General features: G+C 42.0%; 1 protein-coding gene across 6 annotated transcripts; it reads left to right on the plus strand.

The window, feature by feature from the left end:
• Positions 1–2,367: 2,367 nt before the first annotated feature.
• ODF2 (outer dense fiber of sperm tails 2) lies at positions 2,368–21,169 on the plus strand. 6 transcript variants are annotated; one of them, XM_009485763.2, is made up of 19 exons: positions 2,368–2,569; positions 3,965–4,090; positions 4,705–4,875; positions 6,298–6,464; positions 7,515–7,644; positions 7,951–8,082; positions 10,060–10,134; positions 11,146–11,217; positions 11,798–11,914; positions 12,820–13,005; positions 13,845–13,954; positions 14,672–14,807; positions 15,463–15,573; positions 16,225–16,329; positions 16,900–17,058; positions 17,944–18,044; positions 18,593–18,755; positions 19,104–19,229; positions 20,003–21,169. In XM_009485763.2, the coding sequence occupies exons 1-19, from the start codon at positions 2,462–2,464 to the stop codon at positions 20,174–20,176; spliced, it is 2,469 nt and encodes an 822-aa protein (XP_009484038.2). In that variant the 5' UTR covers positions 2,368–2,461; the 3' UTR covers positions 20,177–21,169. The 6 variants fall into 6 exon arrangements, 5 of the variants coding, with proteins under 5 accessions (XP_009484038.2, XP_009484039.2, XP_009484041.2 ...); XM_009485764.2 differs by having other exon boundaries at positions 2,445–2,569; positions 10,063–10,134; XM_009485766.2 differs by having other exon boundaries at positions 2,445–2,569; positions 3,965–4,033; positions 10,063–10,134.
• Positions 21,170–21,263: the final 94 nt, after the last annotated feature.

Here is a 21,263-nt window from a genome sequence, read left to right on the forward strand (position 1 = left end):
CGGGAGTAGTGCCTTCGGCGCCTTCCCCGCCGCGTCAGTAAGGAGGAGCATCTCCTGCCTTGGGGTGCTTCTCCCCGCTGCGAGGCATAAGCGGGAACTCTCAGGCGACTTTAAGTATAGAATGGAAGACGCGCTCGGTACCGGGGCGGGCGCTGGGACGGGCTGCGCGGGGGGTGGTGCCGCCCCTGGGGGGTTTCCAGCCCCAGCTGGGTGTAAAGCCCTGCTCCGACCTCAGAGGTGATCCTGCTTTGAGCGGGAGACTGGCCCCAGGCGAGGTTCCTGCCAGCCTGAGGTAGCCACAGATGCTTTGAAGAGCCTCCAGAGACGGCAGAAATTACTTAAACTTCTGACATAAACCTTGTTGCTAGGGGAAAGTTGGGTGACAGCATTTGAGTTTCACTCGTGGTGATTCAAAAGCTCTGCGTGTAAGTTCCCAGTCAGTGCTGTAGCCGATGTGCGGGTTTAGTCCTGAGGAGAGGTTAACTCTTCCTTGGAAAGAAGATGATTAAAACACCCAGCGGTGTTTGGAGTTGTTCATAGCTAGAAGCTGGGGAATCCTGTTCCATCAGAAAACTGTTGCTTCCTGTTCCTGATCAAGGGAAGTACGGCTGTGTCTTCCCCTCTGTAATTTTGATAAATCTGACATGGTATACAGGTGTGTTTTGTCTTAAACACATACTGCTTAAAAAACAGATGCAGTATTATTAGTGTTATTTAGAATAGATGATTATATGAACCTTGGCAAGCTGACAAATTAATCAGTGAGCTATAAAGAGTGATCAAAATTCTAGTGTAGCAGAAGTGTTGTACAAAATGCTGCTCTACTGCATCACAAGTAACGCTCTGCTTGTAACACTTGTTCTTACATAGCAAGTTGTGAAGGAGTGTTACCATAAGGTTAGCTAACTAAGCCTGGTATACCATCACTTCATCGCTCCCCTATAGACATCAGTCCTTTGGGGATCCCTCCTCCCTCGCTCTCATGTCTTCAAGTCCCCCAGGTACTACCAGGCAAGAAGCTGCTCATGCTGTAGCTGACTTCCAGTTCTGTGTGTGCTACTGGGCAGCCAACTGGCACACACCTATCTGCTGGGCAGGCAGCGACCTGCAACACCAGTCTGTGTGGTGCTGGGTTTCCTTCAGCACGAGCGCTGATTTGGATGCATCTCTCCACCCTGTAAAACTGTGTAAACCTAGGACCTCAACATTTCTGTCAAGTTTTACAGAATCTGTTGATGATGGCAGAATTTAGGGAGAGTGTGGGGTTTGGGAGGGGATGTACAGGTACCTTGGAACTGTTCAAACCTGGTTTCCTTATGAAACTGATTAAAAATTGCAATTAGAGTTTGAAGGTCATCATAAGGCCATCATATAATTGTCCAGAACATTTCCATTGTTTAAACCAACTTTCATCATCAATATGTAAGGAATTACGATCTCAGTTCTTCCCTCATCCCATGTTTGTCAGAGGAAGCCAGGACACATCAACTTCTGTTGTTTGGGTTCATACATTTGATGTGTCTGATATGTTTGACACTGCATGTTGCCTTAAACTGAGAGGAAGAGCGTGTTCAGAAATTGGCACCTTTTCCTATTAGTGGTCATTTTATTATTTCTGTACCAGGTGTCCCTCATCCATCAACGATGAAGTGACTTCGGTCTCTCTACAGAGTGCACTGTCCAGAAGAGCTAAAAGCATTAGAATAACTGTAAGTAATTTTACCTAGGCTGACAAAAACCTTTCTGCTAGAATCAGACTAGTGCTGCTGGTGGATTTTTGTAAGATTTGCAATTGCATTATACCATTACCTTGAGCAAAGCATCAAGTTCAATGGTGATGACTTTAACCTTGTGTCTCTAAGCTTTTCCATGTTCTGTTAGATATTGGTTAAGGTTATGCTTTTTTTTCTGAAGATTAGAGAAATGTCGCGGTCCAAAAGCTTTTAAGCATTTGTTTAACTTCAAAAAGACACTTCAAGTTAAGTGTATATGAAAGAGTTTACTGGTTCAGGGTTCTAAGATGGAAGGATCTGGTGGTTTCCTGTTGATTTTTCTTAACTACACTGTTAAATTAATGCTCCTCTTCTCCCCCTTTCAAATTTCTCTTCATATTCAGATTGTGTTGGTTACTGGAACCCTTGATTTGCTCACTTATTCTAAGACTTTGAACTCCAATGACTCTTACAGACACCTGCTATCAATCCAACTGTATTTGGTCTTTAATAACCATGTTAAAAGCAGAAAATATGAGAAGCAGAGAAATTGTTTGTATTAATCCTAGCTTTACAGCAAAATAGTGTGCAATTCAAAATGGCAGATGCTAGAGAAAGACAGCTCAAACGTTAACCAAGGCTGGCCATTGTTGCTGTCTGGCACAGAGGGAAATGTTGTTATTTCCAGTTTCCTTATTCACAGGTTTCCTTTCATTGTATTGCCCCTTCCCATCTGTGGGAGAAGAGCCATGAAGAACCGTTCCTCATCTCCCCCTTTGCACGTCCATGTGGATGAAAACACCCCTGTCCATGTCCATATTAAAAAGGGTCAGAAAACCACACCTGCAAAATGCCAGGTAGGAGTGTGCAGCTGGGTGTTTGTAAGGGCTCACAGAGAGGAAGGTGAGGGTCCTAGAAGCACCACAAAATCTTCAAGGTCTGTTTTACTGTTGTATTAGAGCTGTAAGGCTTGAATTCATATTCAGTGGTGACTTTTCAGTAACACGTCTTCTGTGTTTAAGACAATTTGAGTACGATATAGAATATATAGTTACTTTCCATGTTCAAGCATGTGATTGTGAGGAGTGCTGTTTCCAATGTGATGTTGTTGGGGGGAATTTTTTTTTTCCCTTTTATTTCCTGGTTTTGTGTCCTGATAATGGTTTTTCTTTGGTTTCATCCCTACTTTTGTAGGACAGGTTTGGGGAAAGGTAATATTTAGGCGTTTCAAATTCCATCTTGATTGTATTAAAATAAATGTGTTTAGAAAAAAAGACTCTGAATTCAAACCATCTTCTGGCATCAGTCTGCTGAGCTACGCAGCAAAGAGGATCTCTTCATAGCCTTATCCACAGTAGGTAGAAGGCAATACTGAAGCTGAGTTTCTAGCTATCTCATGTCCTCTTTTGCAGTTGGATGTTTATGTAAAGTTGTTCTCAAAAGATGATGGAATTTGCTAGCTCATTCTTCCTTATGTGCAGACATTCTGTTCTAAGTCCTCTATTAATTTTGTGTTTGTTGCTAATGGCAAATATCATAATGGGGTAGGGCCTGACAGTGAAATCAATGAGTCCTATTAATTAGTTGCCTGTAGGGAATATTTAGAATATCTGATATTTCTCTAAGGTTAGAATTGTGCAAAACGACTTTAACTTTCCTTCAGTTAGAGCATGTCAAGCTCAATACAAGTAAGTGTGGATCTATTAGTTGATTGCAAAGCAGGGAAAACATTTCAGGGGCTTTTTGTAACCAATCATGCTGCACTGTTCTTTTTTCTCTGGTAGTGTTGTTGTCAAATGATACAGCTGCTTTTTTGTGAAATGAATCTGGAATGGAGAGGGATCTCCCAGGTTGTTCCTTCTTCACGTGAATGGGTTGTATTGCAGTATTTTTTTTGTGTATCTCCATACAGAGGAGACTTCCTTCCCACCCACCCCCATCTCCCACCCCTGGCCTGCTGGGTAAGGCTCTCATCACATCACAAGTGCAGGTATCCCAGTGATATAACAGAGTTGTTATGTGATCGACAAGAATGTACTACATCTAGCCATACTGTCAACGGAATGTGCAATAACCTTTCCTTCTGGCTGGTGTTCGCCTCCTCTGATGGCTGCTAGCTCGTCTGATCTGATGTATCGTGTGAAACACTGTGATATTTTTGTATGAATGAACTTTCATTTGGGTTTGCAGCACTGAAAATTGTAAATGGTTCTTTAAAAGTCTGTGATCTATTTTATTTTCTCTTTCTTTAGCAAAAGCACAAACAGAAAACGAAAGGGGATACCACAAACATGTGCCGAGCTGTCCGGGTGAAAACTAAGGCCCCCTGGATGCCCCCAGGCAAAACATCTGTGCGGGAGTCCACCTGCAAATGGGAGGTATGGCTGATTTTGCTCTTTTAAACAAACTTTGAGGTTTATCTGAGGTTGAAGAGAGCAGTTGTGTAGTGAGGGAGCTGAGCTGATCTGAAAGAAGGCCTCTGTCACCTACCATCCATTTTAAGTGTCTTCTGTAAATCTTTTTCACTTTTTAATATAGAAAACTTGGAAGTTAATTAGCAGTCTATGGCCATATCATGCCTTTCTGCCTCTAGAAGCCAGACAAATTTCTTTGTTTATTGTAGTTTTACTAGTCCCCTTTAAGATCTCATCTGGAGGCACAGTGAGGAGTTGCTGTTCTTAGTCTCTTCCAAAGCATGGAGCGTTTGTGTATTTTCTTTCTCATGGGTTGATAGTTTTGCCTTCTGTATTCCTGGCTCTTGCTGGTTGAGAATTTGAACTTTCATTATTTTTTCTTCATTTCTGTTCTAGTCTTTCTGCGTTCTTGACCTTTCCCTGATGGAAATGAAAGAGCTGTTTACAAATGTTTTTTTTTCCTTACTAGCCTTATTGCAGTGATGCGACCTAGTCTCTGTTTTTGGCAGAGTTAGGGTTAGAATAGTGTTTATAACTTTATACTAAAAAAAATTTGCCTTTTATTGCTTTTCCACCAGGGACCAACTCACCGCCTAGAAATTACACCTCCAGATTCAGAAAAAATGCTGTCAGTATTGCGCCTGAGTGACCTCTCTACAGATGAGGAGGATGCTGTTTACTGTAAAATGAATGAATATGAAAAGAAGATAGATAGCCTGATGAATGTAGTGGGAACGCTGAAGAATGAGGTGAGGAGGCAGTGTAAGGACCTGCTGACTCAGGCTTTGTAGCTGATTGTTTGGCAAGAGGAGGCTGGAGTCAAGTCTTGTTGCAATGGACAACTACCCAGGCCTTTGGTTAGCTTGCTTAAAAAAAATCAGTTGTTTAGAAGAGCTGAACTATCCTAGGGAGAAATTCACTAAGCCCTACTATGAAACATTTTAAAACATTATCCGTTTAATAAGGTATTGCTGTGCTTCAGTTTCCAAATAATCTGTCTTCTGCCCAAGCCCCAGATCTGAAAACTGGTCCTTCCAGAAGGTGAAAAATACAGTATGTTGATGTTTTATTGTCAAAGAATCCACTTACTCAACAGATTTGTTTCTTCTGATTCTGTTTCAAAATGTGCAACCCAGTGATGTTGTATTTTCCAGATAAATAGCCTCTTACATACTTGATGCCATTTAAAAAATGGGTAGAAGGAGTTTCCAGATTTCATAAGATGCTCTATTGTGGGGGCAAACTGCATTTTTGAGTTAACACCGAGGGTAGAAAATCTTGTATTCTTATTATTACTTGGAACTACATGAAGTTCAAATCAGTGAACAAGAATAGGATTTGAGTCAAGTACATTCTTATATTAAGTGTTTTCCATTTTATTTATGCTACAAAATTTAATGGAATTACTTGCATGATTGTAAAACAAAAATCCATTTTGATACTTTTAATAAGTTAATTGAATGTAAATGTTTGATAGTGTCACTTAAATCCATGTGTAAGATCACATTAATTTTGTTAGCTTTAATTCAGTACAAGCCAGGGAATCTCCAGTGATCTTTTTTGCTGCAAAAAGAAACAAGTCTGGTACAGTAGTTCAACCCCCCTCTATGTTCTCTTTTCTTGCGCATCTTCAACTGTTTGTAGTGCTCTTAACTGCCAAATGGGATGCATGTGTCATTCATGAGGAGCAGTAGTCAACTTCGGAGCCCCATTCAGCTCTTGAGTAGGCTGTACACAACTCCACTCACACTACCAGCAGTGACACTGAGCTGCCACAGAACCTCCTGAGTAATCCAGAATGGGTAGATGGAAACAAAATGCCAGGGACTATTTAGGTTGATTTCACCCAGTTCCCTGGATCTCACAAAGCAATAGTGGAGCAATGGGAGCCATCTCCAGCGTGTGAACTGCTACCAGAGCTCCTTTCCTGCCATGTTTGAGGTGTGTCACCTGTCTCATGGCTGATGACAATTTTTGGACTTAGAGCCAGGACGCTTGTGTCTCCCTGTGTTTGTGGGATGGGAGGTATTTCCAGGCAATAACTGAAGAAGTATCATCCTTTGTTGTTTGGTGCAGTTGAATAGCTGGTTCACTGGTTTGAGATGTGGATTGAGTGTATCACTTTAAAAGCACCTGGTTTGTCTCAAGTTCTATTTAAATATCTTCATCAGGCCAAGCTGCAGAAAAAGGAGGAACAGCAGCAAATGACAAAGCGTCTCCTTGAGGAGCAGAAAGAAGAACTGAATGAGGTCACACAAGAGCTGGTAGAAACAGAACACGAAAATACACTGCTCAGGCGCAATATTGAACGCATAAAGGAAGAGAAAGATCTAACTGTGTAAGAAAGCTCCAGTTCTCTGTTGTTACTGCAAGTAGTGGTATTTACAGGGCACCCACTTCCTTTATTGCTAACATTATTTGAAGTTGTAGTTTGTACCTTGGGTTGCAGTGCTGCTGAAGAACTGATGTTCTTGGATTTTTTTTGTCACCTTTTAGAAGGGGGACTTAAGATGGCAATAGCTGCAGAGAAGGACTCTAGCGTGATTATTGGAAAGGAAAACTCTGAGAGGAACCTGAGAGCAGTTGGCTTGTGTGGCCTGCTGGAGGGTCATCCTAGCTCTGCAATTAATATTTTGAAGGTTAAGAGATGCTGTTTGAATTGTGATGATATTGGTAGAACAACAAATGAATAAACACAGAGCTGAAAGCTAGCGGAGAATTTTTGGCCTTTGTGAAAATCATAGTGAGACCAGAGTGACAGCCCCTGAGAGGACTGAATCATGATTTTTTTTTTTTTTTCTTAGTGACCCTGAAGGTCTCAAAGTCTGACGTTTTTGCGTCTGCTTTGTATCTAAAGAATTAGGGAAATTTGTGTCTCCAGGGGGACACTAGTGTTTTAAAAGAGTTAGTTTTATTTTTTTCTTAAGAAAGATCACTTGGAAGTTAATACTGTTATTCCTTTTTCAGAAAACTTTGTGAATACTTCTGAGATTACAAGCCCTGGCTAAAAACTTTGAGCTGTATTTCTTAGTGTGCTTTCCTGTTTCATGTTCAGCCATTTGGAGTCTTATCTCTGGTGTGGCTTAAGTGCTCAGGAAAAGCATAGCATTGTGTTTTGGGTTTAATAGTGTGTGCAGGCTTTGGTATAAGCCCGATTTGTCCCCTCTAAATTCCTGTTTCATAGTTGTGGTCCTAGCAAGCTCCTGTTGTCTACTTACTGGCTTCTATCAGAAAAACTTCCACACTGAAATCTTGAACAGTGTTTTAGAGCTTTTATCCTCTCATTCAAGGGGTTTTATGAGTTTTAACCCAATCAACTGTATATTAGTAGTGGCTGGTACAGCTGTCAAAGCTTCTTGTTTCTCTGATGGCTGAATTCTCATTACAGGCTACAGAAAAAGTACTTGCAGCATGAGAAAGAGTGTTTGATGTCCAAGCTGAGCGAAGCAGAAAGGGATGGAGCAGCAGCAGCCAGGCAGATCCATGCCCTGAAAAATACAATTGGGAGACTCAATATTGTAGGTGTTGTCCTTTTTTCTTCTTGCCTTTAGTATGTTGTCCTGTTATACAGCTGTCTTAAAAATGTAATGTTACAGTTGCTGATCCAGAAAAATGTAAGGAAGGGTGGAGGGATTTAACATGCTTAACGTGTTTGCTGGTTTGTTTGGAAGTGGGGTATTTACTTGCAGTTACCTTCTGTACACATGGTGCTGACTATTGCACTGCTCATGCTTGTATCAGCTTCCTACATTAATTCCATGTGAACAATTTTTTTTTTGTTTTTTGGGGGGATGGTAGTGTTGGGTTTTTTGTTTTTCCTCTAGGAGAAACACATGAGCAGCTCAGACATTAACGCACTGACAAGACAAAAAGAGCTGCTTCTCCAGAAATTGAGCACCTTTGAAGAAACCAACCGGACACTACGAGAACTTCTCAGAGAGCAGCATAACCGGGAGGTGAGCAGTGCTGTGTGCTCGAACTTGGCTGATTACAGGAGGCTGTGTTGTCTTGTGGACTGAAATGGAGTTTGAGAGCTTTTAAATCTCCCCCTCCCCCCCTTTTTTTCTCAACCCTGCTCTTGACCCTGTGCCGTAAAGGATGGATAGTTTTGGGGTTTTTTTAATCCCTGCCTATGTCGTAGAGTAAGACTGACTCTTCTGCTGTGAGGATGTTAGAGCATCTAAGTCTTTGACTGTATTAAAAGGTATAGGCACTTTTCTGTTGCCAACTCTTTATCTGGTGTGGTGGGTTGACCCTGGCTGGATGCCAAGTGCCCACCAAAACCGCGCTATCACTCCCCTTCTCAACTGGCCAGGGGAGAGAAAATATAACAAAAAGCTTATGGGTCAAGATAAGGACAGGGAGAGGTCACTCAACAATTACCATCACAGGAAAAATACACTCGACGCGGGGAAACTCAGTTTAATTTATTACCAGTCAAATCAGAGTAGGAAAATGAGAAATAAAAACTAAATCTTAAAACACCTTCCCCCCACCCCTCCCTTCTTCCTGGGCTCAACTGCACTCCCGTTTTTCTCTACCTTCTCCTGCTGAGTGGCGCAGGGGGATGGGGAATGGGGGTTGCGGTCAGTTCATCACACGTTGTCCCTGCTGCTCCTTCCTCCTCAGGGGAGGACTCCTCACACTCTTCCCCTGCTCCAGCATGGTGTCCCACCCATGGGAGACAGTCCTCCACGAACTTCTCCAATGTGGGTTCTTCCCACGGGCTGCAGTTCTTCATGAACTGCTCCAGTGTGGGTCCCTTCCATGGGGTGCAGCCCTTCAGGAGCAGCCTGCTCTAGCGTGGGTCCCCCACAGGGTCACAAGTCCTGCCAGCAAACCTGCTCCAGCCTGGGCTCCTCTCTCCATGGGGTCACAGCCTCCTTTGGGCACATCCACCTGCTCCAGCGTGGGGTCCTCCCCAGGCTGCAGGTGGATATCAGCTGCACCGTGGGCCTCCATGGGTGCAGGGGCACAGCTGCCTCACCATGGTCTGCACCAGGGGCTGCAGGGGAATCTCTGCTCCCGTGCCTGGAGCACCTCCTCCCCTCCTTCTTCACTGTCCTTGGTGTCTGCAGAGTTGTTCCTCTCACCTATTCTCACTCCTCACTCCAGCTGCAGTTTTGTGTTCCTTTGGGTTTTGTTCTCCCTTCTTAAATATGTTATCACAGAGGTGCTGCCACCGTTGCTGATGGGCTTGGCCATGGCCAGCGGCGGGTCCATCTTGGAGCCATCTGGCATTGGCTCTATTGGACATAGGGGAAGCTTCTAGTAGCTTCTCGCAGAAGCTACCCCTGTAGCCCGCCGCTACGAAAACCTTGCCACACAAACCCAATACATCTGGATACCGCTGTGTCTGCTGATTGTGCTAGTCTGAAATGTTACTGCTACAGTTGCATTGGCTGAAGCCTGAGGACGAGATGTGGCCTTAGCTAATGGGAGCCTAAGGACGTTCAGAACATTATTTTTATAGGCTGTAAGAGCAGTAACAGAGAAATTGTAAACAATTCTGTACTGCTTGTACAGAACAATTCTATACTGCTTGTAAGAGCAATACAGAAATGAAATTGCTATTCCTCCTGTAGTTTGTTACATTTGAGCGAAAACAGGCTGATGGTAACAGTTCTTTCAGCCACCAGTGAGACTGGATAAAAGGACTGAGTGCTTCCACATGACTTTCCCTGAGTAGCGGGAGAGTTCGGAAAGATCTTAAATAGCCATCATGCTTTTTATTACAATCTTTGAGAAGTGGAAAAGCTTTCTGAGATGGGTGATGATATGTGAAATATTCAGCAAATTTGATGCTTCTGGGTATCTTCTGAGAATTGCTGCTGCAACTGACAGGAAATGGTTGATTTGCCCAGTTCCATTTAAAGAATCTGTATAAAACTGACTTTTTAGTTAACAATTTCTCTCACGTATTTCTTTTGTAGAAGGATGCTCAGAAGATACTGGAGCGGCAAGGAGCACTGCTGAAAAAGCTGGCTGACTCAGATGCAGAGAAAGTGGTAAGCAAACCACAATCTCTCCTTTTTTTTTTTTTTTTTTCCCTCCCCGCCCCCCCCCCCTTTTTCTTTTTTTTAATGATAAAGCAGAGAGATCTAAAATGACAAGCTCTTCTTTGTCTTGTATTCAGCCATCAAATCTTACACTAATGCCTTTAAGACCAATAAAAAAATATTTTGCTTTTTGTGGTAATCGGAGCCACTACATTGCTCTTCTGGTTAACAACCTACATTTCAAAGTGGATAGATTTTCATAGCCTTTGAAATATGGGGGCTTAGAATGGGGATAGCACAACTGAGACCTACATATAACAGCACCATTAGGACTTACAGTATTCAGCTATAAAGGAGAGCTTAAGCCTGTTCTTATTATGTTTAAGTACAAATGATTCTGCTTACCTTTTCTTACGGTACAGAATGTACAAAGCAAAAATTCTACTACATATTTCTTTAAAAAGAAAACTCTGAGGGTGGGAGAGAAAAAAATTTCTACTACTAAAATATCCCTGATGGTCAGGATAGAATTCTTCAGTTTGGAAATCATCTTATTGTTTCTGTATGTTTATCATGTTATCCTTAGAAAAGAGGGTAAGCTTTCTGTGTCTGCTTCTGTCACTGAATGAGTGAGTGACCTGGTGCCAGTTTTTGTTCATTTCCTTATCTGTAAACTGGGAAAAGAGTTCTCATGTTGCCAGTTATAAAACTCGCTGTGATGTAACACTTTTTTTTTTTTTTTTTTTTTTTGTCTGTGGAGTATATAGTCCTGTAAGGTCCTCATTCTTGACTGGGTGTCCTATGCCATGTTACACAAATGTATGTGTATCCCTTTTGCTTTCTGCTTGAGGACAGTGCAGCATGTTTTTCCGGGGCCAAGGATGCTGTTGCTGTGGATACCAGACAGAGAGTGCTGTGGATTAGAGGGTCTCAGAAGGGAGGCAGTTACACCTCTTTCCCTCCACCTGCCAACCTAGATGTGTTTATTACTTAACATCTGAGTGGTGTTTGTTTTCCCAGCAACTTCAGATGAAGCTTCAGGAGAAAGAAGAAGAAGTGGACAATCTTACCATTCAGATACAGGCAGAAAAGGTAGTTTCTTTTTTCTGTTTTCCCCTCCCTGCTCCACCTCCCAGTTCTGTAGAACCACAGATAGTCCAAAATACGGGTTTGTACTTGCAGACAATTACTTTTTAAGGGATCAGATGACTGCCTTGCTTATAAAACTAGACAGACAGCTACCTATTCCCACACAGTTGTGGATTCAATTTTGTGCTAATAAAACATCCATCACAAAGATGAATAGGTTGTATTTTCTTTGCTTGGGCTTATCACTGAATTGCCTTTCTGTTTAAGGTCCTGTTGGTTCCTGATCTCAAATTCCAATCTGCTCCTCTGTTTAGGAAGTAAAAAAGGAATGTAGTGGAAGAGATCAGATATGAAGGATGTTTTGCCCTAGAACAAATCTTTCAGGCCAGTCACTTTCAGGCCAGTAAAATAAATGGCTACACTTTTGTTGGAGTAGAGGAGCTGTGAGGGTCTATCTGAGGAAAGTGGAGGTGGCTGGAGATAGTATCAGATTTCTTCACTGAATGGTATTACATATTAGAAAAAGTTCCTTCTGTTAGCTTGTTGAGGAAAAAGGTGTGTGTCTTCTCTGCTGCTTTTTTAGGACCAGGCAAAGACAGCATGCGAACTCTCCAAATCTATGGAGGCTGTGAGAGGCCATTTACAAGCACAGCTGCGAAATAAAGAAGCTGAGAACAACCGTCTGAATATACAGATACGGGTATGTTTTCAGTGGTCCCTGGGGATTGTGTCTTCATTTACTGTCATGAACTGAATTGACTGGCAAGGGAGGTAGCACTCACCAACTATTCTTCTACTGTGTCTGGTAGTCTGAAATATTGGATGATGTTTATACCACTAACACACAGCACACTTTTCAAATGAAGTAAGAAAAGAAAAAGCTTTTCATTTCTGATGCATGAAGCAAAATCAGAGCCTTAAGGTCTATGTGCGTTTATTAGGTATATTTTTTCTAAGTTAATTACTACATAATTATTGAAAAGATGGTTTTGGTTTAGTCAAGCATCAAGACAGATCATAAATTATTTAATTTGCTTTCTGGGAAAAATGCTGTGCCACGAGTTCCTGTATTTGATCACACTCATGCATGCTTTCTACAGTATTAATGAGGAGGAGAAAGTTCCCTTGGTTTATCTTGATCAAAGTCTTATGTCTAACATATCTTTTGATGTTGTGATGATGTTATGATGAGCATATGTGTGTTAATGGTTTAGAGGAATCTTAATTCTGTTAAGGTATATAGCTGCATAAAGCAACATTATTATATGTGAGCATTTCAATTAATAAAGAGAATGTTCTCAGGTAGATCAAAAGACCGGTAGACCAGTATTTATCTTGGTCAGGAGAGGAAATCAGTATTCTAGAGAGGGACTTATGAAAGAAGAAAATAAGACTTTTGGAAAGAAAGGAAGACATGTCATGCTGACAAGGTCTGTCAGCATTAGGACAGGATTGTGTACGTGAAATGTCATTGCAAGTACCTCCAGGCTGGAGATTGGGGATTTATGCCCAGCTCTCTCCACTGTTTCGAGGAAATTAGTTGTTGCTTTGGTTATGCAGGTATAAGGACATTATTCATGTGGTGTGTTTTCTGCCCCCCTGCAGAATCTGGAGCGCAGTGAAGCTCAGCATAAGGCAGAGGTGGAACATATCATGGAGCAACTGAAAGATCTAAAGCAGAAGGCAGACCGTGATAAAGAGGCCCTGAAGAAAGCCATGCGTGCACAGAAAGAGCGGGCAGAGCGGAGTGAAGAGTATGCACAGCAATTGACTGTCCAGCTAGCAGAAAAGGTACCTGATAATGCAGGAGGAGAGACCTCATTTCAGATCATGCATCTAAATCTTTGATTTCTGGTAGCAGCCCTGGGGAGAGTCTCTGCTTTCAACTAATGAGATTTATTTCTGTCTTGATGCCTTGGCCCATTTATGCTAAGTTTAGAACAAATCCAGTTTTCTCAACTGTCACTATATTCACTGCGTGTCCTTAACTTAGGACATGCAATAACTTAGATCATACTAAACTAGCAGATCTGATTTTTTTGCCTGGTTCTTCAGAACCATCTGAGGGGTTGACAAAAGCCAATGAAATAAAGCCTGGTATTTTTGGCTGAAAATTCTGAATGGAGCTGGTTATTAATCAAGAAACTAGTCAGAGCAGAAAAGAACAAAGACTTAGAAGTGTACTGGAATTTCCTGTTGAAAGTGACTGAAGGATATAAAGAAAAAGTAGAAAAGGTAGGACTAAAACAAATCAGAAGGGAGCATGGATTTTGCATTACTTTGATATTCCACCCCCCCCCATTGTTTTTAGAATTCCAGGGACCAGGGCCTCTAGTAGAATCTTAGCTGTGCTTTGTAGTTGTGATAGTTCATCTGCCTTCAAAGAGGATTCTTCTTTCGCTGCTGTTCTATCTGTTGGCTGACAGTAGTGTTGGAGAACACCTCTCTCTGAAGGATCAGGAAGAATAAAAATAAATACTTGCCCTCAATATTTTAAAAGTCTTAGTGAAGTCTCTGCACGTATCATGCTTAAGCATATCAATATCTCTGCATATTGTCTGCAAATACAATGTCCAGTGACATTTTTGTCACCCTTGCTCTTTTCCTCATGTATTTCTTTTGTTTGATAGGATAGTTATGTTGCTGAGGCGCTGTCTACTCTGGAGTCCTGGAGGAGTCGCTACAACAAAGTAGTAAAGGACAAGAGTGACCTCGAACTGGAAATTGTTACACTGAACAGGTTAAAATAAAATTAGTGTGGAGAAACAAGCATGAGTGGGGATGAGTTCTAAGTTCGAGGACAATTTAATTGAATTTAAATGAATAATTTCATTAAATTGAATAATTTAATTGGATTGCTTGTAAATATCCAAGCAAAGCCAGTACTGCCTAAGGGCTAGAGCAGAGTTTGGGGAGATTAAGAGGGAGAGAGAGAGATGTGACTTCTGCTGCTGACTTGCCACAGCAAAGGCAGGCTTTTTAAGGGTTTGCTGAACCTTAAAACTCTCTGTTCCTTTGCCATTTTGTAATGCTTTGAAAGAATTAAGGTTATCTTTCTTTTGAGATCTGTTTGAGATGCTTGAATGGAAGGGATTAGAGGAGATAAGCAGTATAGTTTGTGCCAATTTTGTTTTGAAGCTAAATAAATGTGTTGGTATGACTGTAGTACAGTTGTTGCTGCAGGAAAAAATAGGTAGGTATGAGACAAGAGAAGTAACTCTTTATCCTGTGTATCTTGGAGGCAATGCATTTGAGCTCCAGGGGGACAACTCAAGTTAATTTCCAGCAAGCTAAGATGACTGAGGTGGTAGAACAGTGTAACAGATAGGTGTGCATACATCACTGGAGGAGGAAGAGGAAAGGATAGGGAAAAGCCATGTTTCCAAAGCAGTTTTCAAGGGTTAGGAGTCTTATTCTTTCTTGTCACTTAAGGATTTGTTTTCTTTCTGTATGGCAGCCGTGTTGCAGACTTGCTGGAACAGCAGACAAGCCTGGAGGACAGGATGCGGGAAGACAGAGAAGCTTTGGTGGATAAATTGCATCGACAGACTACAGAGATCACTTCTTTTAAAATGGAGAACGAAAGGCTAAAGGTCAGTTATTCTAGGGGTTTGAAGCTGAAATGCTAGGGAAAAAAAGGAGAAATTATAACCGGCTGCTTAGCCTCTGAGGACAGAGTTGAATTGCACCCATTGCCACCATGGGTATGATAGGGCAAGTACGCTGGGAAGAGACATAAAGAAAGAAAGTGAACGTTGTAGGAGGACTGGGTTTCTTCCATGTTTTGACTAGGAGTATGTCCAAGCCAAGTACTTTCTTCCAGCTGGGATCTTGCATCTTGTCCTTACATCCTCATGCTGCTGGCTAGAGAACAAACAACTGTAGCTCATGCAGAGAGAGGAGTAATCTCCACAATAAAAAAAGTGGCTGGCATATTTCTCCTGTCATCTCTTACCACTGGTGATCTTGTAGGTGACCGATATAAATTTCTTCTTGGAAAGCTAGGCATTGATCCAAGTAAGGAGTGTCCCTAATCCAGGTAGCACAGCTCATTCAGGCAAATGGAAAGATTGCACGTCCATCACAAACCTCTGTGTTCTGCTGGTGTAAATTTGGCAATCCACTGAAGTCTGGAAAGTTTTGCCAACTTGCACTGACAAAAGTCTTTTTTCTTAGTCTAGACAACGTTAGACAGCTAGCGTGGCAGTTACTTCCAAGCACTCAATGGAAGATGTTTTCTTTTTTCAGGCTAGTGTGGTCCCAATGGAGGAAAAGCTGAACCAAGCGCAGATGGAAGTGCAGCAGCTCAAGAGCTCTGTCAGGAACTATGAAGGGTTGATTGAAACCTACAAGTCACAGGTAGGCATCTTAACAAAACCTTCAGCCCTTGCATGAACATGTTTTCTCCCTTCACTGTTTTGGCTTGTTCTGCAATGCCTTAACCCTTTGCTTGCTCTTGGAGGATGTTGCAGTTTCATATGGTTTTGGTTCTTTTGTCTCTATTAGCCTTACTTTTTCTCAAATGGCAGCATCCAGACTGCCATGTGCTGTATTGCAAAGTGTGGAAGACTTGCCTTCCTCACTATGTGCTGATAACTTGGTCATTACGAAGAGCTGACTCCCACAGATCTTGATTAATGGAAAACAAAAGACTGGTTTTAATTATTTCACTTTTCCCTACTCCTTTTCAAAAGGTAAAGGAAAATAGTGAGATGCTTTCTTCTGCCTTTTAGTGTGGCAAGTACTGTTCCTTGGCTGCTTTTGGGGGTGGATTTTGGATATTGTGGTAATAGGAGGATAAGGCAAGACAGGAGAGCGTTTGGTGGAAAGCCCAAATGATCCAGCTGGCAGAAGCAGAAAGTGAACTTCCAAATACAGTTCTGGGGTGGTGGTTAGTGTGGCAGAAACTTGTTGCTGAACCTTGAGCAGTTTTAGTTACTCCAAAGCATTGCACATTTGTTGAAAACTATATATAGCAGATAAAGCATGTGGGTTTTTTTGAATGTCCAGGTGTTGAAGACCCGAATGGAAGCAGATGAAGTGGCAGCAAAACTGGAGAAGTGTGATAAAGAGAACAAGACACTAAAAGATGAAAGGAACAAGGAGATTGAACTGGTAACTATTCCTCTAAAGACTGACACGTTTTAGACATTCATGGATCTTAATGTTCTGAAGGTAGTGAAAAATGGCTGTGAATAGGAAATAAAAGGCTTATCTTGAATTTGCCTTTTCCATTAGCTTTTCTCAGGACTTGTTCATTCTGCAAAATTTATTCAACATTTAGCAGCTTCTTTTTGACTACATGGCATTCTTCAGAGGTGTGTAAATTGCTTAGGGTGTCCTTTGCTGCAGAAATAGTGGTTTAGAACAGTGGACTAGGTAGGTTACACCATTGTCTGATGTGGAACAGCTGTCCTCGGAAAAGAGCTTGTACTTCTAGTAAAACTGAACCCCAGGATCCAAAATGCTCAATAATTCTCACTCCATCCATAGGGAATGCCAAATCCTAAGAGAAAGCCTTTTGGAGTAGGAGAAGACCTTAGGCTTTGAACTCCAGGACTGGCCGAATAGCCACACAGTGTCATCATGGTTGCAGACTAACAGTTTCATTGAAGTTTGAGAAATTTTTTAGTCTTGACCTTATGGACGTTTGAAAGTTCCTCATGTTCTCTTCTTTGATTATAGGCACGTAAACAGTTCCAGAGCCAGCTTGCTGAACTGGAAAAGCTGCCCGAGATCCTAAAGATCACAGAGACGCAGCTAGCAGAATGTCAGGACCAGCTTCAGAGTTATGAGAAGAAGAATGTGGACCTGTCTGTCATGATCGCAGATCTTCGTCAGCGGGTAAGGGACTGGCAGAAACCTGCAGCACTGCAATCCACAAGTCTGAGACGAAGATGAATTTCTAATCACAGGAAGGTTCAAACTTCATCTCTGTTCTCGTCTCTTTTTGAAAAGATTAAACGTGCACTGCAAAATAAAGGTGTGTGCCATGTCTTTGTGCAAGAAGTTAGCGGCGTAATCTAGTAGCATTCCTTACTATTTGAAAGGTTTCTCATCTCTTGGTGCAGAACCTTATTGGGACTTGAATAGCAGCATTGATAACACTTGCTAATGCCAACACTCGCTTCTGTTACTTCCATCATTTTGTCAGCTTTCCCTCCTGTGGTTTTCTGCTGATAGCGCTGTCCCAACTTTGTTTTCTCACCTTGATTTCAGGTTGTTTTCCCAGTCTCTCTTTTTTGTCCCCAGGAGGACTGTGTAGGTATTGCAGGGCAGCTATAGACAGGCATGACTTCTACAGCCATGCATCAGGACACAGCAAATGATCCCGCAGTCTGACTGCTTTTCTGTGGCTTGGAATTATAAACCTTCCTGCTATCTCAGGCTCTAATGCCTTTGTGGGCTGCTGTCATGTGTATGGCTGCTTTTAATGCATGTGCTTCGTTGTGCTTACAGGTGGCTGCTCTGCATGCAAGTGTTTACAGACCCGGCTTTTCATTTGCAATACGGAAGATTTTTCTCATACCTTTCCAAATGTTAATTTGAAGCACCAGCAAAATGGACATTTGGTGCTTTGCTTTTCTATCCACTGTTCCTTTTCTGGGGCTCTCTAGAAATTATGAATTGAGCGTGCTTCCTTCTGGAGAGCTGCATACATTTTAGGTGGTTGGTCATGTGTGTGTGTAGTGACTACTCTGTAAAGTAATTACTTACTGTAATTTTTAGATTGAGCTCCAGGGGGACAAAATGGAGATGACAAGAGAGAGGTATCAGTCTGCCCAGGAGGAGAAAAAGCAGCTCACCTTGAAGGTGGAGGAGCTAGAAAGGTTAGAAATATTAGGCTCTCTTGCTGTCTTAACCTTCCATTTCCATCGTCTTCCCATTGTTTTTTCAGGGGATTGAAACATCTTCAGTCTTGTTCCAGTTCCCCACGTGCCTCCAGGATTCTGTGCATTTGCTTATCCCACAAGGATCTCTAATCAGTAGCTGTCCACTGGAGAGAGAGTTATAGGGTTTTGCAGCATCTTTTATGAATGTTGTTAGAAAGCACGATGGCTTACACAGCAGATAAACCAGCTCCTTGTCCAACCTAGCCTGACAATTTTGAGGTTACTACATATTACAGTATTTTTGCCCACGTTTATAAATTCCTTTCAGTGACAATGTCTGGGAAAATGCAGGTATATGGGGGCTCTGTATGTCCTTCAATCTTTGAAATCTTGATTTGAGAAATGGCGAAGTGTTTCTTGGGGCTCTCACCTTTCAAGGGGTAATAGAATCTATGCCCAGACTAGTCAGGACATGACAAGAGGGCAGACTGAAACACACTCCACTTAAAATGAATAGGTTTCCTTCCCTTATTATCTTAACCTAGAAAACTAGAGACAACGAGCGCCCAGAACATAGAATTCCTTCAGGTCATAGCAAAACGTGAGGAATCGATCCACCAGTGTCAGCTGCGGTTAGAGGAGAAGACCCGTGAATGTAGCTCCTTGGCACGTCAGTTGGAGATGGCCATTGAGGATGCCAAAAGACAAGTAAGTAATTTCTTGTGTTTGTGAATTTTCCCAGGACTACCCAGATTGTAAAAGGGGAACAGTGAGAATGCTGGAAATACCTCCTATGACCAAAGTAATGGAAATCATCATGTTCAGTGAAATACAAATAATAAAATATGCTGGTACTGTTTGTCGGCACATTGAAAAACTGAACCTCACACTCCAGTTTGCAACAGAAGAGAGGAAAGCACAAGACTGAGCTGCTGCTTATGTATGAGAATGTGTCCAATTAAACTTTGTAGGGCTTTTGTGGGCAACGGGGTAGGTAAAAATCATTCTTCCATAGACAACCCTTTAACAAAGCTGTTGTTCCATTGTTACACGTAGGTGGAACAAACTCGAGAACGAGCAACGTCTAGAGAGAGGGCAGCCCAGTCCAAGATGTTGGATTTGGAGACCCAGCTGAGTAGGAATAAAACAGAGCTGAACCAATTGCGTCGGAGCAAAGATGATGTGAGTGACTTGCAAGGGATACTCTTGCTGTGCTGGTGGTGTCCTGGCAGCAACTAGAGTCCATAAACCAAGGTCCTATGGATTGCTGCAAAAGTCATGCAGAGCTGTGTCTGAATGTGACATGCTGTTATATGTGTCCATGACAGATGTGTGATATGACGTGTCTGTTATGTCACTAATTCAGGAGTGCGGATTCTCATTTGCTTCTTACTTATAGCAGCAATCTGAATGGACTTGCTCTAAACTTCCGTGTGTGTGTAAGGAAAGAATCAGACCTTTCTTATGTTCAAATGAGATTTGCACCAGATATCATGGACAGATTTCGACTTCATTTACTGTGCTTGGTCATCTGAGAGAGAATGCAATTTCTCTTCTAGAGGAAAGGATTTCTTCTAGAAGGAAGAAGGGGAATCTTTCATACTGTCCTATTTGCCCTGCTTGTTTACTTGAGTTTTACTTGGAATTGGATTGGCACATGTATCAGGTGAAGTTGCTTTCCAGAAAAGAGTGTGTTTAATTCCCCATAACTATAGCTAATCAGTTTTAAAAGCCTGACTGATTAGCTGTGTTGTCTCCTGTTTTTATCAGCGGGTTGCTGAATGGAGTTGGAAATGAGCAGAACAAATTACAAATATAGCACCATCTATGGTAATGTCATCTACTGCTGTGCTAATTCCTGCTGTCCTCAGCACTTTTGGGGAACAGTTTAAGTTTAATGTGAACGGGATGAATGTTCCTGTCTTTCAGCCTCTGTTTTGTCCTTCTTTATGTAGGCAGAGCGCCGATATGAAAGCCGCCTACAGGATCTAAAGGATCGGTTGGAGCAGTCGGAGAGCACCAACCGCAGCATGCAAAACTACGTCCAGTTCCTCAAGTCTTCCTATGCCAACGTTTTTGGAGAAAGTGCCTTGCTGGGCTCCCCCAGCCGCTCTCGTTCTTCTCCATGAGGACAATGCTCTCCCTGCGCCTCTGCTTCTAAGCACAAAAGGAGCCCTATTTCAAAGCCATATGTTATTTAGAAAATAGGTCGGCATTTCAGGGTCACTATCAAGAGACATCTTCCTCTTTTCCTTGCAGCATGAGATGATAAAATGATGGTGGCATGTCCTAAGTGTAGGGCATCAGCAATACACCATGAACTGTGCCCCAAAACCAGATGGTTTTGCATATGATGGAAAAGGTCCTTTTCTTCCTGTAAGGTCTTGATGGCTTCAGCTCTTAAAACCTGTCAGCGATTTGTTGAGCGTGTTAATGTTCATAAGAGATCTTTTCATGTTTCTTTTTTCATTCTGTTTCTTTGTTGGGGAGATCATGTGGGTTCTTTTGTTTGTGGGGGTTTTTAATATTTTTGTAAACTATTGAACACTGTATTGATACATTGGATGAGAGGATGGTGGGAGAGAGTCCACCCACCAGAAGTGTGAAGCTGAAAATAACTTAAGTGCCTGGGCTCTACGCTTACAAGAGATTATTTCCTGAACAACCAGTGTTTGTAAACAGTTTTATACCAGAAATAATGATTTTGGTTTTTTTACTTGATTCTTATGTACTCTCTGATCCTCACTTTTTTTCTGAGTGTGATGCTAATGTTGCTTTAGTCCTCTCACCCTGATTTCCTGATCCTGAATATGCCCAGGACTGAGCCAAAACCATCTGAATTCAAAGGAAAGATTGCAGTTTAACCTCAGTAGCACTTCAGCTGGGGTCTTGGTGCAAATGCCACATGAGTTCAGGGCGTGCATGAAATATTGACTTGGTCTTAAGCCAATTAAAGAGCAGCTACGGATACTCAACTTCTTCATTGAACCAGCCTGCATGTTCTACTGGAAAATCAGGTCTTCAATGTGTTGAGTCCCTAAAACTCATGCGCTTTCCAGTGCCCTATTCTTTCCAGTAAATAGTTCTTACAGGGGCAAAAATAAAAATTGTTTTTATTTTTATTTCCTTTGTATCCTATTTATGTGTGATGTGGTCATTTGGCAGTATTTGTCATAAACATTTTCTAAGTTAATAATTTTTTGAGAATGCTGTAAT

The sequence above is a fragment of the Pelecanus crispus genome, chromosome 9 (genome assembly GCF_030463565.1).
Source record: "Pelecanus crispus isolate bPelCri1 chromosome 9, bPelCri1.pri, whole genome shotgun sequence".
Taxonomy (NCBI): Eukaryota; Metazoa; Chordata; class Aves; order Pelecaniformes; family Pelecanidae; genus Pelecanus; species Pelecanus crispus.